Genomic DNA, 22,766 nt, shown 5'->3' with positions numbered 1-22,766 from the left:
ACCCCTAAGTGATAAGGGTGGTCCACCCCTAAATTTTATTTTTAATTTTTTAGACAATTTTTTTGGTTTTTATTTTATTATGATACAGCATACAAAAATACATACAAACCTAAATTTTCACCTCTCTACGATCAACCCTTATCTTACATTTGTTAATTAAAAACAAATATTTTTTTTTTTGCAAAACAACGTTTGCGGGATCAGCTAGTAGTATATAATATTTATTGTAATAAAAAGTGGTTTTTTGCCTACTTGGATTAGTTAAATAATTATAATTGCACACTTAGTTTAGTTTATTTATTTAATTCGTTTTTTTTTGTATTTTAATTTAATATCCTTAATTTGTATATTTTATACATTATTAATATTTAATGATTTGCCCTACTTGCGTTAACCCAGTTTGCTACATGAATTCGTAGCACTCCTCTACGATGCCTCTACATCTTCGCTGAAAACACTACCGAAAACACTAATGTCTTTTCACAAATGACTATTTGATTCATCAGAAATTCTGCCTTCATATCACGATATAGCTAAATCGAACAATAGATTAGTTTTAGGAGAGAAACGTGATTTTATATATATATTAATTGTTTTTTTTTATTGACGTACAAAACCTTATAAAAATACTCCTACCACATATAGTATGTAATATAATTATTAAATAAATCAACGTTCTAGATTGTCTGAACTATAATATAAGGGTGTAAACGTAATTAGTGCTAATAGTGCTGTTTCTCTCACTCCTGGGATCGTGATCCTTTTTGTAAAGATTTTCGCGCACTGTGCTACGCCATCTGCGAGGTATCGAACATTGGTCAGACATGATAAGACCTGCGCATACGTTAACAGCCCCGTGATCACTGTTCACTCATTCTACGGATGATGAATAAATTTTCCTTCAAGCTCATCATACATTTCCAATACCACCGGCACCGGTTGAAAACGGCCTGCATTCGACTTCTTCCAATGAATACAAGATCGTCTGTACACGTAATAGATGCACGTTCTGAATTTAGGTTGCAATTGTTCTTGTGAAAACTATTTTCGATTTTATTCTAGGCTATTACGCTATTATTATTAATAAAAGGGCCTGACATGTAAAAAACATTGATAATTAAAAAAAAAGTTAGATTGGTTTGGCTCTTCCTATGGACAAAAGTATCTCATTCCACACACAAGCTGCATGTACAGTAAACAACTTGATCAGGAACTATGTGGTATGTTTCAGAAATTCATACTCAAGCCTTCGGATGATCGATTAATAATGTGCGCTATGCAGGGAGTGTAAGCGCTATTGTGACTAAGATAAAGTCTAAAGAAATATAATAGAGTAACACAGTTTAAATATTTCAGTGTAGATAATTCTAGTGATACCGTAGACAGATATCTCTTTTCGTTACGACGTAGAACGGAAGTACATTTCTTTTAAATATATATATATTCAAGTAGGCATTTACATACGCATTTGAATCTTCGATTATTTTAACAAGTAGTAAGCTTTGAAGGTTCAACTATTGCAAAGAGCCAGATATCTCAATAGTCGCTCTATTAAACAAATTAAACAGTTTTTCATTTATTCATAATAATATCGATAATGTAAATGAGTCAACAAACCAAGTTCCACACTTTTCAATTTACTAAAAACATTTGAATGCTAAAGTATGTTATTAATTAATACGAATAATTTAATAAATATCTTTAAATTTAAATTTTATATTTAAAACTAAGAAACTAAAAGTTTAAAGTTTCCTGTGGAACGTTTTCATATATACGTAAACCCTTATCTATGAAGGAAGGATTTGTTTACTTTGTGAAGACGATATTTCGGCTTTACAAGTTCATTTTTATTTCTTATATTAAAAACGTATCTCAATAATAAAAAAAATATATATAAAAATATAAAAAAAAATTATATAAAAAAATTCTCAGGGAATCTTCAGGTGTTATGTTATAAATTGCCCGTACAGCCCTTTTCTGAAAATACAGACATGAAGATCCGTGAGACTTTCGTCGCAAACAAAACAAATGAGGCGGTGATATCTTTCCGGCAAATAAGGTAAAACAATTCTTCGTGACAATTTTGTATCCCCTGTCGTATTACCCAAACGTATGGCGCTTATACTTTTTAAAATAAAGTACAATAATTGCAATTATGAATATTTAATGAAATCAGGCGTTACCTTGCGGAAGTCCATCCTAAGTAAGAAAAGGACCAATATTTAGCCACTTCCGCACATGCAGTGGTAGTCGTGCAACAAAGTGCACCGCCTGTCAGCCCGCTGATAAATGCGTATGCGGCAAACATTGCGAATTACACAACTGCCACCGTCAAATCACTCAACACGTGTTTCACCCCTCCACGGGGCATCTTCAGGAGTTATGTTACACCGATTAGTGCCAAGTTGACTCTGTGTTTAGCACAAATCGGTGTAACTTAACTCCTGCACGTGCGGAAGTGGCTAAATATTGGTCCTTTCTTACTGTAATTATGAAGTATTTTTAACCAAAAAAATGCAATATTTGTGATCTATAATATATACATGAAATTTGTACCAAAAGAGAAAATAACTATTTGAATCACAAAAGGATACGTCATCGTTTCGAATAAAAACATGTTGGTTAGCCTTATTAAAGAAAAAATTGATGATACAGGGGTTTTTAATTAACGTCTCTCTTTTTGGGTTCTTCAAATCAACATTTTGATTCAGTAAATATACGAGGAAAATTGATTGTTTCGAAGGCTTCCAGCAAAACGTTTTCGGATGAAATATTAATTTTAACATGTTTTTAAAAATCATTGTTTAAGGCAATTTAATTTAAGTAAAAAACTTTTTTATTTTTTAAAAACATTGTATATTGTTCCATCGGTTTTTTGTTACAAATCTCTTAAACACACAAACGAGAGACATAACGATAGAAATCTTTTTATACTAAATTAATTACCTTTCTCATCTTAATAAAGTCGTCAAGAGAGAAAAATGTTTGCGTAGTTCATAACTAACTAAAAAATCTCTTTTAATCCCAAAAACGTCGTATCTTCATTACATACCGGGCCATGTCTCAGGGGAATATTTTAAATAAGAAGAAGAGAAAATAATAAAAGATAAGAATGTCTGTTTAATATATTTCTACAAATTTAATGAATTTAATAAATATAATAAATGACTACAGGAATTCTTCTATATTAAAAAACAGGAGCATGCGATTTATCTGCCTGTCATTTACGAGTAGGTTTGTTTTAAGATTTGCTACTTTGTTTTGGTGTCTTTGTTAACATTGTTAATGTGCCTAAAAAACAAAATAGGGGCTAAAGCTATGTCTTTTACTTTCCTTTATTTATTATTCTGTTTCAACGACTATACAGATAATTATAAATAAATCAGGGTCACGATAAAAGACAAACAAGTTGCACTTGCATCATAAAATTGTAATTGCATAAACAGCGTTATGCAAAGTGGCTTATTACGTAAATATCTCGTTGCATGTGCAGAGCGCTGCGCCACTTCGAGCTTTTTATGCTAATGACGTAAGCTAAGGATTTAAAGCCCTATGAAGTTGCCTGGTTAACACAAATATGTTTACCCCTTTTTTATTAAAATATGTTAACATATTCGCACTGCTCATTTTAATTTCGCGATATGTCGTTTTAAGCACCCTTTACTCTATACGCGGAGACATACAGATTAGTTACTGGCTGTTAAACATATCAATCAACCAATTTTTTATCACAAAAATTTGTATATATTTATTTATTTATTTACAATTTAATGTTCACTACAGTAAAAATAACTAAAATAGAAACAATTTACATAGAGGTACAAAAGGCGCTATCGCTCGAGGCGATCTCTACCAGACAATATTTGGATGGAGATAAGAGACATGAAGGAGAGGGCAGTGAAGGGTGTACATATATACAAAAACAAACATTACAGAAATACAAACAAAAATAATTATAAATATATATATACATATAAAAACATTTACGTGGAAAAGGTATACCATAAATACGAATAAATAACAAATGTTACACAATATCGTATTTTATAGATGAAGGAAGTGCTTTGTTACCATTTTTTAAATGCTGACATCGATTAAGCGCATCTTATTGGTTGTGGTAGTTCATTTCACAATCGGACAGCGAGCGCAGTAAATGATTTTTCAAATATAGTAGAATGAGCAGGCATAGTCAATTTCAAGATCTTCGATGATCTAAACAACTTATCATGTGAGTCATTTAAGGTAAGAAATCTGGATTTAAAGTTAGAGGGAGCAACTTCTCGTATATTCTAAAGTTATAATACGGAAGTTGATGGATACGGGCAACGCAAGATCAGCCATCGTGTTGATCTGCGGGGAGGTCTATGAAATTCAGAAGACGTCTACCGACTGACATTATTATAATGTTCAGTATGCGAAATATAATTATTTCAAATCATACGACGTCTACCGTGAACATTGCCCGCCCTAAAATTTTGCTTATAAATCAAGATGGACGTGACTTGCATCAAGCGTCTATTCATGTGATAAGTGAACGTGGTATCAATACACTGCAGTATTTTAAGGTCCTGGCAGCCATTCGTTTTGGGCGCTGTGGTCTGCCCTCACGTCTTATCAATCAGCCACGTTGTTTATTTAGGTTTGTTTACAGGTTCCTTCTTATTCTCGAATATTTTTCCCGATATATTAAATCATTTTAAAACATATGGAAACCGTCTAGAAAACCGCGCAGACTCGGGATCAAAGAAAAACATTTCACGAAATTTACCCGTTAGGAATTTAATGGCTTTGACTTAACCTTGCTAATATGTTGTTACAGAAAACAACCCGGAGCTGGATCGAGAGCACATTTCAGAAGCGGGAGTGCAAATATTACGTACCCAGCTCTAAAGACGAGCGTGTGTGAGTATATATATATTTTATATATTTAGTGAGGAGGTGTGATCTAATAAAAAAATAAAAAAAAACAAATGAAAGTTAAATGGTCTATTCTAGTAGGAATTCCATTGTTTAAATATCAGATATTCGCAGAATTGTTTCTCTTTGTATTTCGCTACAAAAGTTCTCTAACCTAAACGAAATAAAAGAAAACTTTTGTGTGAAGTAATCTGCATGACCCTTTCTATATCTTTTAGACGAAAAAAAAAACAATTATTGTTTCTAGTCATTATCATTATTTTTTTGTATCTATGTCAACTATGTAACCAATCTTCTATGTGTCTCTTTTGTTTAGAAATTTACGTATATGTACTCATTTATCGAGATATCTCTGGGACGGCGAAGGTTTAGAGACTTGATATTTGATAGTATATACCTAAAATATTACTTTCGCCGAGTGGAGGTCAGCTAAAACTGATTTCACGAAATTTCACTAGATTCATTGGTTACGACAATTTGTAGACTATCAGATTTCTATACATATCTTTAATAATTTAATCTCGTAAATAAAACAATGTTAATTCAAAATTATAGATTTTTCTGTTATACAGGGTAATTGATATATAGGTGTAAAACCGGTAAATGTTTAGCTGAAATGTAGATGTTACAATATTATTAAATTTACAATTTAATTTTTAGAAATTACTATATAAATTCATAATTCCAAAGACAATAAAGTAATGATTATAAAGTAAACAAAAGCATTTTACAAATTGAAATTTCTTTATGTTAAAACTAATTATTGTTAAATATATATCCCTGCTGAATCTGTACTTCCATAAGTTAAAAGCCTGTCCCATTACAAAAGTATAACAAAATAATGTAACAGAGTAAAAGTATGTACGTAAAAGATATTTGTTGAAAAATTTGCTGAACATTTAGTCTTTTTTTACACCTGTAGGTAATGTACGTATAAAAATAATTTGTTACAAGTTCTCTTAAAACATTTATTTTGTTAACTAAAAAAAAACAATATCTTTGTATTATCGTGTTTCTATAATGTAAAATGTTGTATATATTTATGTTGATAAGACTATTCCTGTGCAGAGTTCTCTGCGAAACGTTTCCAATGACAGGTTTACGCGATACACATAAATCAGTTATCTCCGTTTCCGCTTGACAGAGCATGCCTCGTAGCCAATAGCTACGAACGAGCTACGAGACGATTAGTGTACAACTATAGTAACATTTCTATGTCCAAATACCGACAATAAAACAATATAAAATAAAACCGGACTTCATTGTGCCGACAGCCGACTAATTAATCCAAAATGGACGACAATTATTGAATAATTAACTATTACATATTTTTTAACATAAACCTAAAATATCGCCCATAGGCCTACGCCAAAGATATCTATGGTATTATACCAATCGCCAAGCTTGGCAGGGGAGTTGGCGATCGCAGTGTGATATAATTGTACGCAGAATATGCTACTGCTCATCTACTAATACTTGTTTCTAATTAGTGGCAATCATTTATGATGAATGAACTGCCTACCACTGCTCAATCTGCGACTTATAGTTATTAGATGTTTCTGTTGCTTATAGTTACATGAATATTAGTTGATCTAAAAGATTTAATTGTTACTCTAATAACTGGCCTTTTGTATTATGAGGGCGGAAATATTATGAATGTGCACAAGATACATGTCCTGTGCCCAAAGGACAGGGTTATTTTGTATATATACCTAATAAAATTATGTTTTAACGTCACCTTGTCGCTTTGATATGAACTATTGTTATCAAAAATAAACACGGTTTGTGAGAATGGAGATTGTATGTGCGTTAAAATATTGTTAGATCTAAACAATATTAGAAAAAAGGACCCCATTAGCACATGCATTAAAATAATAATGTAAATGGGTTTTAAGCAAATAAAAATTCTGATGCTCCTGATTATTAAAGATGTTTACAACTTTTACAATATTGTTATATTAAAAGAGAATAGCGCGCAGAACGGATGGCCAATAGTGCTTTTATTTTCTGGAAGGGAGACCATCAACCAATTGGCGTAGCGTTGTAAGTTCACACGAAACAAGGACAGGTGAACTTGAGTTGTTGTCGGAAAAAACTGGATGCAGGCAGCTTCCTTGTGGTCTTATACGAAATATACGACAAAAGCCTATTTGGGTGATAAAACATATCTCAATTGTTAATAAAGGTATTTACCGATTGTCGTATGTACGATGTTTACAAAGGTGTTTGGCACTAATCGGTGTAACATAACTCCTGAAGATGCCCCGTGGAGGGGTGAAACACGCGTTGAGTAATTTGGCGGTGGCGGTTATGTGATTCGCATTGTTTGCCGCATACGCATTTATCAGCGCGCTGGCGGGCGGTGCATTTCATTGCACGACTACCACTGCGTGTGCGGAAGTGGCTAAATATTGGTCCTTTTCTTACTAAAGGTGTTTCTATCACCACTGGATACACCTGCATAAGAGCGTGAATGGCAAATAATCACTTTTATTAAAAATTATCTTATGTAAGTTTTTTATATTAAGCGACTTTTTGGAAATTTAGTGTTATATTTAAATTGTATGACATACTAATCCATAACTTTTAAGCTTTTAAGTAAATTTTGTTACTAACTTACTTATATTCTATGGACTCATTGGTTTCTGAAATAAAATTTATTATTATTATTATTATAAAGAGAGTTCAAATAACTAATTTGTTGCCTTTCAACTAATGTGCAAATACTGAAATACTAGCCATGACTCGTGCCTGACAAATGAAATCATAAATGTATTGTGAGTCTCTATTTAGAACATTCTTTACGTTCGAGTGTACACTATAGAGAGGACACTGTATTGTGCTACCGAATTCTAAATAAATGCAAACAATAACATTATATCACATAATACGAAATATAACTGTATAATACAAATACAGGGTGATTGTTTATATACGTAAAGACTGGACTTTCACGCAACAGGGTGCAGAATGCGTCCAGCTATAGATTTCTTATAAGATATCAAGATCAAGAGCTCCAACTGGCCGCTACATACGACTAATTCACCTGTTTAGTAAAGGAATGAACGTATAGCTCCTTTGTTAGCAAAAAACTTTAAAAATTTTCCCTCTATTTACAACCCTTTTACAACCTTTTTATCTTTTAACGATTCACTTTCTTTTCTTTTTTTATTTCTATGCTCTTCTGTCATATTTCACATAATCTTTCTTCTACTTACATTTTACAATTTATATCTTTCTTTTACTTACTTTCTACCGTTCATTCATCGCCTCAACAATCAATCTAAATAAAGTAACCATTCTGTAATATGTTTTTAATCTATTGAAATGCGAAGGCTAATAACTTTTGACGGTAAAAAATCTTCAAGTATGTAATTGAATCAGACGTTACCTCGCGGAAGTCCATCCTAACTAAGAAAGGGACTAATATATACCTACTTCCGCTATGCAACAGTAGTCGTGCAATGAAATGCACCGCCCGACAGCCCGCTAATAAATGCGCGTGCGGTAAACAATGCGAAACACAACTACCATCGTTAACCTGCTCTAAACGTGTTTCACCCCTCCACGGGGTATCCTCAGGAGATGTTACACCGACCATTGCCAAATACCGAGTCTTCAGAATCTTCAGAGATAGACAGTAAACATTAATTGATTTTAATATGTAGTAATCCGATTTTAAAAAATATTTTTTTAAAATTTTTGAAGCTTTCGATTTTTGGGTAGGGTATACATTGAGATATTTTAAAACTTTTACATCTAAAATTAATCATCCTGTATATTATATGTTGAACATTAAATGTAATAATACGGTATTAATTGACTATCATTATTTGTCTATCTATCCCGCTTTGTGCATAATGGAGTTATACTAACGGGATGGTGCAATGCGAAACGTTGTTTAATATGAGAACTCACTCCACTAGTACTGCAAAGACTGTAAGCTTGAATTATTTATTACCAAGATACTATGATGCAGTTTCAACAAGAAATAAATAGTTGCTTCATCGAAAACGTGCTTTGAAGATTCTAGAAGATATTCTTGTATTTCATTTGTTTTACCTTTTTATTCTTAATTACTTTATAAAGTACGATTTTGGAATTTACTTCTAATATATTGAAAGATGTGTTGGAATATTTTACAGAACTCGTAATATTTATATATTAAGCTTTAGTACCCAGCGAAAGATTATTCCGACAGAGATATTTCCGATATGCCAAAAATTTTATTTGACGATTTCTTGTCCTTAACACGTTCACTGCGGGCCCAATTTTGAAGAACTTTCAGCTGGTGCGGCTGAGGTCGAATAAGCCTCAAGCCGAACTTCCTAGTAGTGCGGTTGAGGCCTTTTCTGCCTCATGTTCATCAATATTTTTTTACAATATTGAGTCAATGCTTCGCAGACATAAAGAAAGCTATATTTGTCTTTGACATACCTCATACGGTTGAGTGTAAACAGCCGCCGCACTAGAGAGAAAACACGAGTTTTACGCGCCGCACCAGTGCAAAGTCTACCATGAGGCTGAATCGACCTCAAGCCGCAGTGAACGTGTTAATATAGTCTAAGTTATTGTATGATTCTTTAAAAGTAAGTTATTGCAGTATTAATTAAAAAAACAAATATTGAAATTCACATGATGTGCCCAGCGGTAGAGTACTGACTCTTGCGATCGTAGGTCGCGAGCTCGATTCCCGGTGTAAAATCGTATATAATTCATACTTTGTGCATTATTTCTATGGGATTTCTACTGCTGACAAATAAGTTTCCAGAGGATGGGCATCAGCGTCCACAACGTACCATAAAACCACACTGCGTCCTCCAACCTACTTGCCAAGCGTGGTGATTATGGTATCTCCCATAGATATCTCCGGGAAATGCATAAACATTGCAGTAGGCGTTTAAAGGCTAAAACAACGACGATATATAGACGTGTGTATGTGATATAGATATTAACATAATTCTATTAATTTCTTGGAGATTTGACGTAATAAAAATTTGCTAAAATTCCAATTCCGCGCAACAATTATATATGTGATAAGCGAGATATTGCCACATCCGGAAAAACATTTCTTCCAAATGACTTTGAGCTTTGCTACAGTTTTTTCTGGCACTTCTTTTAAAGCTTTACGTAATAGAGAGACGTAACAGAGTCTCTGTGTGTCTCTCTGTGTTTAGCACTAATCGGTGTAACATAACTCCTGAAGATGCCCCGTGGAAGGGTTAATTGGTTGTATGATTCGCATTGTTTGCCGCATACGCATTTATCAGCGGGCTGGCGGGCGGTGCACTTTATTGCACGATTACCACTGCATGTGCGGAAGTGGCTAAATATTGGTCCTTTTCTTACTTAGGATGGACTTCCGCAAGGTAACGCCTGATTACATTAAATATGTAACCTTAGGTTCCTCCCTTAAGCTACTCTGTAATTATAATGCTGAATACGAATTAAATAACAGCGCAAGGTCCTCTTGTGTACCCTTGAACCTGGTCACTTCATAAAGCGTCCTCTCAAGCAACTTTAAAACTCGGTAGCTTCTCATTCAGTCAGTAAGTTGTATGTAACCATTCGAGCCAGAGTTAACAAAAGTGCCAACTAGGTTAACTACTCAAAACGCGGTTTAAATTAAGCGAAGTTAGCATGCTTATAAATTCATACCGTGGAAACTGTAAATTTTTAAAAAGTAACAGCTTTTTTCATTAATTAAAAAAGCTAACCGTATTTATAAATAAAGTCCTCAAAACAAAGTTTGCATATACCGTCTTATAGAATTAACACGATCGTCTGTATAAGATGGACTTACATGAAGAAATATTAAACATGATCCAAAAATGTATAATTGTAAAGTTTAAACAATAAAAGTTGTATAACCTTATTAGTCCGCAAACCGTAGAGCGCAAACATTTTCAATTTTATCAGTTCAATTATATCCTGAAAGTGTACTCTTAAATTAGTACTATTTTCTTCATATAACAATAAACTCAAATTGTTATTCGCATGCAAAAGTAACATCGTTATTTTCATTTCACTTCATACATTCACGAAAAAATCTGTTATCTCAGAACTTTAGGCTTCTTAATAAATATAAATTTGCGGTAATAAAATACAAGATGAAAACACTCGGTGAAATAAGACATTTTGTTTACGGAGACCATCGGGGCAAATTGATGACAGTTTAAGCGACATATCAAATGAAATATCTCCGTAAGAAGACGGCGTCTTACCCGCGTCCTATACCTAGCAGCATCAGCATTTGTCAACTTATGAATCTTTTGCGGCGTTTCATTTTTAAATTACACAAATTTTACCCTCTTTTTTTGGTGTCAGTCTTAATACGCTTATTATATTAACTAAACTTTTATTAAACCTGTTAAAATTATTGACATTATATAAATCAGTATTTCTAAACGTGGTGGATACACGCCCCACAGGTGGGCAATTTGATTATTAAGAGGGTCAATTCAAAAGTGGACTCGACACGAGTTTAACCCTTCTAATTTAAAAAATATATTTGTTATATAGGGAGGCATAACAATTTAGAAAGAGAAGAGCCCGCTGATAAATGCGTATGCGGCAAACAATGCGAATCACACAACCGCCACCGCCAAATTACTCAACACGTGTTTCACCCCTCCACGGGGCACCTTCAGGAGTTATGTTACATCGATTAGTGCCAAACACAGAGTGACATAAATCTTTTAGTTGGCACTGGCTGGCGGGCAGTGCACTTTGTTGCACGACTACGACTGCATGTGCGGAAGTGGCTAAATATTGGTCCTTTTCTTACTTAGGATGGACTTCCGTAAGGTAACGCCTGATTCCATTAAATATCATTTAAAAGCCAACATCAAGGGTACTACAGTGTGTATTAATAAATACTCTATGGAATTTCATTTCAAGGAAATATCAGCAACTTCTTACGCTCACTGGGACCAGAACTCGCGAATTATAACCATAAATCTCTAAAGTTATCTAAACTTAATTGAGTCGCTAAACTGAACTATACTTGTTTGCTAATAATCTCTCTTACCGGTTCATATATAACTATATACAACTTGCCTTTCTACACCCACTTTTTAAACTATAACTGTATGAATTATTTACAGGATGATTGGCTATAGATTTGAAAGTTTTAATAAAGTTTGTTTGTCAAATAAAAGCTTTTAAAATTATTACCAATTACCGTGTATGAAGTGATATCTTTGAAACTCTATTGGTATAAAAGTTCAGTAATTTCTATCAGAAGTTTGAAGGGAAACATTGTAAACAGTGAGGAATTTTAATATGAAGTAATCCGAATTTTTAAAACGCTTTTTCTTATTAAGTTTAATTTTAATACCTTATTTATTGTATCTGAAATTATGTATTTTTGCAAAGGTTATCCTATACAATAATGAACAATAATAAATTATCTCGTAAAATAATTGATAATAAATAAGCTTTTATACCCGTAAACAATCGCCCTGTATATAACCTAACTGCCTCATCTTTATTTAGTAGTATTAGTAGTCTGATATAGTTTTTTGTTTTTACTATTTTCCGCCCAATTTTTTTTCCCACTATAAAAACCTTCGTTATTCCTTAAAGGAAAAATGTATAAGTAATATGAGTCGTATTGGTTGAATCGTTCTTGAATGGAAATAAAACATCTAGCGATTCATTATTTATATAGGCAATTAAAAGCTGTAACAGATAAAAGCAATTATAATATTTTTATAGCCAGCCCTATTGTCAATTTCGTAAAACTTTATTTTAAAACGGAATCTGTCGTATTTTGATATATATAAGCTAAAATTAAAAGCATTAATTAATCTCAGTTAATAGCTTTGTATAATTATATATTTTAATAATAAATTATATAAATGGCGTGCACATTAATAACAATATTATTACATTTTCGTATAACTAACAGACCGAGTTTTGCCGGCATAATTGATGTCTCTACCATCCGGTGAAACTTCATTGGTGTGAACTAATTAATGTTGTTTATTTATTAAGCTTTATTGAAATCTGGGGATTAATCATTCTTTAAGATTAAAACAACAAGTTCTTAAAATGCAGAAGCACCTTAAACGTATTATTAAAAAGCTAAAATGATGAAGAACATTGATAAATAAGTATTACATAACATATACAAACTTTTATATAAGTATATACAGACTTTTTCTTTTCATTTCTCGAACTCGTATGCTGAAATATGTTTGTCCATATTATTTAGTACTATTTTGCCACTATTTCCCTTCGTGTTTGTAGGAAAAAAATTTAAAGAAAACATTTCGTTTTTTTTTAAATATAGTGTCATATAAATTTTAAATTAATGATTTTGACTTTTTAAAAATAAATAAAAACTGTAAAGGTTAGATTTTTAGAAAGTAGATTTTTTCCGAAATTATTTATTTTCTCTCGGTGTTCAAGGCATTTTGCTATATTTACGAAATATCTTGTCAGGGGGGCTACGCACCCAAATGCCTCGACAAAAAAGGCCTAATTATATATAAGAAGAAGTTTCGGGTTTAGAGAAAGCTCGAGTTTTATCGGAACACATGATTTGCTGAAAATGCAGGGAGGCTGTTAAATTTCGCTGGTTACACGCTGACCCGCTTGCCGCATTGAACTGCCTTGGGTTCTCACTGGTTAGTTATTTTTGCTTCTTCTATGTACTCAATTCATCTTTCTCTTATTCGGACCACCTCGTCCGGTAATGTACTGACTAATAACCGTATCTATAAAACATAAGACTTAGAAACTTAAAATTAGTCGGAATATTCGGTACACCGATAAACGGTAATCTAAAGATTTTTCTCAACTTAATCCACGTACCCCCCTCCCCTCCCCAACCTCCTAACATCAAGCGAGCAGGGAACAGTTACTACTGTTCCCTGCTCGCTTGATGTTACTTACATATAGTAATATGTAAGTACATGTAAATTTGTATAAAGAAAAGGTGTATATTTATTTTAAATACTAAACAAGCAAAGCAGGCAGCTGTCGCGCCTGAAGTTAAGTGATGATAAATCTACGATACTATAGGCTTGCCTAGAAGGAACCTATTCATTCTTGAAGACTCTCTAGTTATAGTCAGCTGGTTACAACGACGTCGGTAGGTTGTTCCATACTTTGGCTGTTCGCACTACAAAAGAATTATCTAAACACTTAGTGCAGGTTCAAGGATTTACAAAGGTATTTATATGTCGTGAGTCTGTGCGTCATGTTGTAAGATGAAATAAAAGGGATGTAACTCCGACGCACACTCTCCAAAATACAGTCTTGTGTTCTATTAACATGAAATTGATATTCTTAGTTTCATAGTTTATCAAATTGTAGGTAAAAAAACAATGTCTTGTGAAACTACTAATATATTTAATATATTTCTATATATAGTTATTTACATTATACTATTTAATGAAGGATATTACAATTGTTGATCTACTAATCACTACAACGTTTTGCTACTTTGTTTTTAAACAAAAACTTCGCGTCGTAGTACTTAACTAAAAGGTTACTTCTGAAAAGCGTTATTACAGTTAATAAAAACAGAAACGTCGCTATAACAATGTAATTAATTCATGATTTCAAATTGTATCCAGTCTCGCCCGTAATCCATTGAGAATGAACCGGCACAAAGGAACCCGAGTTCTCTGTGCCGTGAAGTGAAGAATCACTTCTTTGTATTACCGTTTGCACTTATTAGGAATGTCTAGGAATCCGAGATATTTTCTAACAATAAACCCCTTGATAATAGAAATAATGTGTTAATCCATTGCGCGAGTGAGTCTGAACTATGAGTATAATTTAAAAAAGAACCGTCAATCTAATCTTTAAACACAAAAATACAGTTTTATATTAGATATCTTGGTTTCGTTTTAAGAACATCTTTTCAACATTTTATACTATGCTTTAATCCGTGGACACGACGAATATATTCTAAATACGGAACTGTATATTTAGTATGTATTTTGACGGAGTAAAGGTTACACAAGAAGGTTTTTATACAATTTAAAACACGCAGCTCATCAACGAATTATATAGTTGATCGTAAAAGGTTCCATCTCTTACCGCTACATGAGCGTCGACGCATTGCAGATGTAACTTATCTGCTAAAAATTATTACCGGCTCCGTGAATTTCTCCGAATTCTTGAGTGGTATAGGACTAATACTAATACAGTGAACTTGCGCAGGCCCACATTGATACATGTTCCTAGTGCAAGCAAAATACGAAGTAAAAATAAAAAATAGGAGTATTCAAGCTTTTTAATGACACAAAAATTCGATTTTGATTTGTTCAATGACACTCTTTTTCACGTATCAAATAGATTAAAAAAAAGTTTTTTTTTTGGTGTTTTTGTTAAATCAGTTTTTTTTGGGTAAATCAACATTGATAGAATTTTTAAAAATATGTGGGCAGATTTGTATATTCAAACAGAAATGAATATTTATGATACTGACTGTATAATTGTTTATCGTTTATTTTATACATATTTTTAAAAACTTTTAAATGGACTTACATTTAAATTGTTTATTGTTATTTATTCTAGCCGTGTGATTTTCTATAGATAATATAATAAAACAAAAATAAAATAGATCAGCGATCCTAATTTTAATTGGAAAGAAATTTTAGAAACATATTTGATATTTAATTAGGTTATTAAGTAAATGCAACAAAATTTGGAAAGGAAAAGTTTTCGTAGCATATTATAACTGGGTTGGTTGTTCAGAGGCTCGGCGCGTAGAAAAGTTTTCAATATAACACGCAAGTTAATCCGATTTAAATTTGTTCCTCATGTTTAGGTGCAAAATGTTTACTAACTTTAAAAAGCTTTCAATTGCTTCGTTTACAAAGTCAAGCTTCTGTCTCGCATCTCATACACTTATTTTACTTAGAATTACATTTGTACACGAAAGTAAATGTAAGTAATTGGTACATTTATAGTATTTACACTTGTATATAAATATACCTTCGTGAAAAAATATGGTTATATTTTAAGACAAAACAGATGCTATGGTCCAACCGACCTGAAAGGTTATCTCCCAGTATATACAAATTGAAGTTCTGAAATGGTTTAAAACGATTATAACAATTGAATAAGACTCAATCGTATCCAAACCGTCATCACTCTACCGTACATCATCAAATAATTAAATTATACTTGGGAGAAAAAAGACTAATGTTAATAAAGATTTACTTCAAAAAATGATTACCCGGACTTGTAACGTCCCTATCACACACAAAGTGTTGTTTATCCCATAAACAAGTTGTTATTTTTTAGTTATTTAATATACGTGAGTAGTTTAGTGAATTGTCCTATATCTGCAGTTCACCCCGTTTGTTAGTTGTTGTTACTTGTTCGTAACAAGGATTGTTACAGTCGTGAACTGGACTCAACTGTTAACATTTATTCTATACATTTTTTTATCTTTTCAGTAACTACAGAATGTTTGTTACAAATTATTTGTGTAGCTATTACAACTACACCTGAATTGATATTTCGTTAGAGGTACGAAAGTTTTAAGCGTGTAGATATTTAGCTCATTTGCTTTCAATTATGTCAAAAAAAATGTCCAATTATGTTATAAAAGTAAGATAAAGCGTATTTAAAATTCGGTATATGAAATATTATTTATACTTTAATTAAAATAATTACTGTTTACTATATATACCTGCAGGTTTTGTAATGCTAAAAGTTATTGGTCTGTCAAATTCCAGTAACAAAAAAATTAACGTAACATCTTTCAGATTAATCACAGAATCATATAGATAAAAAGCTTATAAAACATTTTTATGTCAAATGAGCAAACTATACCCAAACCTCCTATAGAATAATACAATGTGCGAGTATGCGACAACGAACAGTGTGAAATGTTTATTAAATTCCTTACGTCTATTTTTAGACAGTAGAAGAATCAGTTTTGTTATATATAAAATCAGGCTTTTGCGGATTGTGTTGCGATGTTTTATTTTTATGTTAGTTGAGTAGACCATGGGTGATCAATATTAATGTCCAAATATGTTTTGTTGTACTATTCGGTAAACCACCCTTTATTAAATAAACTGATAGACCTTTTTATGTTATTTACTTGAAATCGGATCAGATTGGGAGATTTAAAAAGAAATTGACACCGACAAAATCCCTTGACAGTGCTGACAAAGCAATCGAATGAGAATTTGATCCGATCCGAAACCCAACAAAGCGTACGCTTCGCTGACAAGGCGAAAACCTCGGGTTCTGTATTGCTAAATAGTTCATTTGTTTCGTCCTTACACTGTCATCTATTTGCAGAGTTCTTTTATAAAGCGCCACACTGCGATTATTTTTTTATTAAGAAATTTTCTCTATGTACCTGACGGACTGACGGCCGTTGGTGTCAAAAATTTCTAGAGGGGCGATCACAGAAGCGATCTTTAAAAAAAGCCTACGCCTAGCCGTGGTCATATATTGGCTGACATGATGACAACAACCTAGTTCTATCACAACTGCTCGGTGCAGCGCGGTGAGATAGATAGAAAAAGAGCAGGTACAAAGTAGCCAACCCGCTCTTACTCCTGTCGCCGCGCGCATACCTAAGAGACGGAACAGCAGTTTTGGTAGCACTAAAAGTAGGAGAAATACTTTACTGATTTCGATATAGACTCTATCACGTAAGCTTCGATTTTATTCTTTAAATGAGTTTTGTTTCAATTAGCAATATTTCCATAAATTTAAGGAATTTCTCATTAATAATTGAAGGTCAATCCCTCTTCAACATTTTAATCTTAAATCACCTTAAAATTAGGTTTACTTTATTATACGAACGTCCTATAGCATAAATCTTCGTGAATATATAAAACCCTAGGATATAAGGTTATGCGTTATGTACTGCTACGTTTCGTAGTCACATATTGATTTGGTAAGAACTGCTTTTACTATAACAAACGGTAAAAGGAAAACAAAATTAGAAACCTATATAACATAACATGTAATGTTATAATGTAATGTATATAACATGTAATGTAATATTGGAAAGACATGTATTTTCCGATGCTTCCACTAATACGTCCTGGGTCCTCGACGAGGTGAGTTACATTTTTTACCCTTTCTCTAACAAAAGCATTGATAGAATAAAATGAAGTAAAACCTTATTTCTCACGGTCTTAGTATAAAATTATCGGCATTATCGTATTGTAAAATCGCGTTGAAAATTACACATATTTTGTAAAAATCTTATTGTTAAAAAATACTTGGTAAGAGTAGATGAAAATATTTGTGTACACATGTAAAAAAAGTACTTTTAATTTATATTTTTATTTATTTATTATTTAGAATTTCTTTAACGTACCTCATTTGTCTTTTTTTTTCCTTGACGTTTAACCATCAAGTCGATGGAAGGTCACGAGAAATAAAGAGTGAAAGAATTGTTACGCAGCTAAGAATAAAATAAAGACTTGTGTTCCGAACACAAGTCTGCTTGACAATCTCACATATACATATATTGCATATACCATATATATTTTAGCGACCATAAATAATATACATAATGTCATAGCATTCATATGATATATGATTAAAAAACTAGTCACCATAGCTAAAATGTCGATATTTTCTAAACTGTATATTGCAGATTCTAGTTTGAGTACTACGAAATAGTTTAATCGATGGTTAAATCACAACTCAGTGAAACCAGCCCGTGTTAATCGGCTGCGTTTTACTTAGATTTTACAATAATATTCCCGCCTTTGTTAGATATTTTTAGGTAAAATTTATGCGAGCCGATTGGCAAGTTAAAATAGCACATAGAATCCAGAACGAAAGGACCCCTGAGGCCTTTGTGTTCTGGAGTGGAGACATAAGGTGTAGATGCACAACGCTTCCAAACAATCGTCAGTGAACGTCTTTCTACTACGTAGCTATAATGATGATAAACATAAAATGATAAATTTACCCCCCACATTTATACTTATAAAATGTACTTTTGCTATTTGTAGGGCAGTTTAAATAGAACGTTTCATAATGCGTTTTAATGTACATTTATGTAACTGCTAACATCAAAATAATTACTAATGTATATTAAAATATTTTTCTCAGTAAGCGTATATTGTAGTCTTAAACTTGATGTGTACTTGTAATTAAAATTGTAGTGTGTTAAACTTTATTAAACGACGTGTTGTTGTGGTATTTCTTCCTGCTTCTTTTCCACAACTATTACACTTTGCAAAGCAGAGTAAAGATAAAAATAAAATATGTTAAAAACTAATAAATAGATAATAAGTTGACGATTAATAATAGTTCTGTTACAAGTTCCTATGTTGAATAAGTGTATTTTATTTTTATTTTATCTTTTTTGTGGGAAATCAACGAGTCTTTTACCTTTTAATTAGGCGGAAAATAGTAAAAACAAAGAACTATATCAGGCTACTAAGTCTATTAAGATAGTAAGGTTATATACTGAGCGATTTTTTATAGGTGTAAAAGCTTTAATGGAATGAATGTATAGATCATTTGTGTGCAAAAAACCTTACCTTCTACACCTATTTTCAAGCGTCCTGTATAAAGTGATTACGTTGCAAAATTTTAATATAATTTTTTTTTATTAGGATACGATACGCCAAAAACTTCTAACAGTACAAACTCTACTGGAATATTTAATAAACTGGATGAATTATAATTTTTATGTGTATCAATCCGAATTATGAAAATGATTTTTCTTACTATACTACCATTGCATTATTTATTAATACTGAAACCATTGGTTTTTGGATAGTGTACCATACATCAATTGACAGCAAATGGGCTATATATACAAAGTTTAAAGTTTTTACATCTATTAATTAATATTATTTAATCAACCTGTATATATTTTCCCTTGTCAATTTGACTACGAATGTGTATTACAACATTTTTTTGATGATTAATGTAACCTAATTAAAAATAAATTATAATTTAATTAAAATGCTAAATATATCAGGGAATAACTTTGGTTACGTTATTTCAATGAGTCACCCAAAAAACATTACGTCTAACTATACCGTTTTTATACCTGTCGCCGTACGTCGGTTAGATTTAGATATTCCTTTCTCTCCCTTTATTTTAACGATCACACGAAATCCAATTTCGTTGCGTGAATTTGATTTCCTTATAAATATTTCATCATGCGTATATTGACTTGAATAACATCTGAATTTTATCTCCCGTCTGCCATCGAGTAGGCATTAGGAATAGAAGAAGCGAATAAAGGCTAAATAAGATACAATAGATGTGATATTATTAATAACAATATTGAGTAAAGTCCTCAGGTTTATATTTATCAATGATAACAAGTATACAAAACTATGGTCAAGACAAAATCAATAATCGAAAGTCGCGTTTAGAAATCATTAGTTATTAATACATAATAAACAGTAAAAGAAATAGTATATATATACCTCAAAGATTCAAATAAATTTTAATAACAATATCAATTTTTAGTAATAATCTCTTTTGTTAATTTTTAAATATCGACAATAATAAATCGGTATATATATATTGGTAGTATATATATACGTACATATGCGTGAGATATATATATGTATGTATATATAAATATACTAGCTGTCTACCGTAGTCACGTGGCCTGCACTGGAGCAATTTCATTATATATAACTACCTATAGATATAATTTTTTAATGAACGCCCTGTCAACCCCCTTTCTGGTGGTATTTCGTAAAATCCGTTCGTTGCCGAACTCTAAGTTTCCCTATCAACATTTTACGATAAGAACAACAATTATCATTTGAATGCATTTGAAAATTTTGAATGGAATTGGTGTTAGAAAAAAAATATGATACGCAGTATGTTTAATCTCCTTTGGATGATAAGAGAGATTCATCACACCGTACAACACGAAGGTGTTTGACCTCAACTGAGCTACGGATACGTGGCAAAACATTCCCATGACCAGACTTCTTTGAGGTTTTAGTCAGTGTAAGGTTTTTCTTTCTTATTTTTTGGCCCTCGTTTTTGAGGACGTCTCGTTCGTACCCCATCTTGGTTAGACAAGGACAATTTTTACATAATTATTTATTCACATACATTTCTCATTCGCTTACTCTTCTTATGGCCATCTTTTTCCGTCACATTATCCTTCATTCCTTCTTTTACCGTTCTTCATGTTTCCTTTTATTATTTTATGCAACCGACGACGGTGTAAATTGTATTCGCTAGTTGAGCTACACGAAAGCATTTGTTCCAGCTTTTGTGCTGTGTGCATGCATGTGTATGCGGAAGACGTCTATCTGCTGAAAAGAAAAAGCAGAAGTCCTTGCAAAGAATCTTTTTTTCCTTGAGGAAAACCTTCTTTATTCGAAATATCATTCTTTCAAAAGACTTACCTCTCACGATTACTACCTACAGAACCCTCGTATATAAATCTAATTATCTCTTACTTTTGAGGGTTGTTGAGATTTGAGAAGGAAAACTAAACCTGTACCATATAGTGATGAGTGAAAATTCGGTGTCGTAAATAAATTGCAGTTAAAACTAAACTCTTTTTCGATGTTGGTCAACTAGCATCCGCTTTTCATACGTAACTGCAGTTATCTACAACTACTGCAATAGATTGACGAATTTCTCTCTCCCTATCTGTAAAAATGGCCAGTAACCAACGTAGTATTTATTGATCGATAAAACAGAAAAGTTTTTTATTTACAAAAATACAGGTGCGCACAGGCCATTTAACTTTAAACGAACCGTGGAGAAACATTGAACTTTAGATAAATTCTTCTTTTTTTTAGATAAGTTTTATTTATTTATACAAAAATAAAACTACCACGATTAATGGTTAGTGCTTGTAAAGTGCGACCATAAATCAACGTAAATTCGAAATTGGATGAAGGAGCTAGTAGTGATAAAATATAGAAAATGAATTAAATCGTGATGTTACATTGTAATCCACGGTTCGATGTACGATAAAGGATCGTAATATCTAAGAAATATGACTAATACGTCAGACTGTGCCCTGAATAGTAATACAGCGTAGGCTAAGCGTGCCTCTTTATAAAGTTCCCGACTCCGAAGAAGCTGAACTAGAAAAGCTAAGAGCGTCCAGCACAAATCGCCTAGTCTATAAAGGTTAAAAGCTATATAGGTTAATAGCTCTTTATGCTTAAACCTTTGAAAGGGTGAATGCAAAGGCTGTCAATTATTGATATATTTTTTTAATCAATGGTTTCAGAAATATTAACGTATAAAGCAGTAAGAAAAAGTGTATTTTAAATTCCGATTACTACATATTAAAATTACTTATAGCTTATTATCTGCCCCTGCAAACTTTTAACTGTCAGAAATTGTTAACTTGTCATATTCCAATAGAATAATATGGTTATGTAATATTTATCACGGTGATCACTTTAAACAAGGCAATTTTTTAAGCAAGGTAACTGTTAAAGCTCTGAAGCCTTTTGCTGATAATTGAGCTATACATTTACTCCTTTCAAGCTTTTATACGTATAAGCAACCATACTGTGTATTAATGAAAAAATAATAGAATCATAGTTGTTATTAATAACATATTCTGGTCGTAACAGCTATTGGTATCCGATTTTCGATGAATTGCTTCGTTAGCCATGATATTATATGTACCTAATTGCTGGTTCCTAATCATTTAATAAGAGTGATCACATAAATAATCAGTTATTATCACAAAATACTTGCTCATGTTTTACGTTATAAAGAAAACCGCCTAAATATCGACTACAAAAAAGTTGCTTTCATATGTATAAGTCACGTCACAATTTGAAAACGATTTCGTCGATTTCATTACTCCACTAAGTTTTTTATTATTTTGTTGTAGATATTTATATGAAAAAAAAGAAAAAAAAATAGGTTATATATGCAGT

The 22,766-nt window shown here is 32.1% G+C and overlaps 1 protein-coding gene across 1 annotated transcript in view; it reads left to right on the top strand.

Moving 5' to 3' along the window:
* Positions 1-22,766, top strand: part of Trpm (transient receptor potential cation channel, subfamily M) — a 268,334-nt gene that overhangs the window by 177,638 nt on the left and 67,930 nt on the right. The window contains exon 3 of the mRNA XM_068764157.1: positions 4,820-4,902. Within this exon, the coding sequence (XP_068620258.1) occupies positions 4,820-4,902 (83 nt within the window). The remainder of the gene's footprint in view (positions 1-4,819; positions 4,903-22,766) is intronic.

The sequence above is a fragment of the Battus philenor genome, unplaced genomic scaffold (genome assembly GCF_028537555.1).
Source record: "Battus philenor isolate CCGP_79_NKW_IND1 unplaced genomic scaffold, ilBatPhil1.0.hap1 SCAF_19, whole genome shotgun sequence".
NCBI lineage: Eukaryota > Metazoa > Arthropoda > Insecta > Lepidoptera > Papilionidae > Battus > Battus philenor.
Note: the sequence above shows the minus strand (reverse complement) of the source record. Positions and strands in the feature narration are given on the sequence as shown.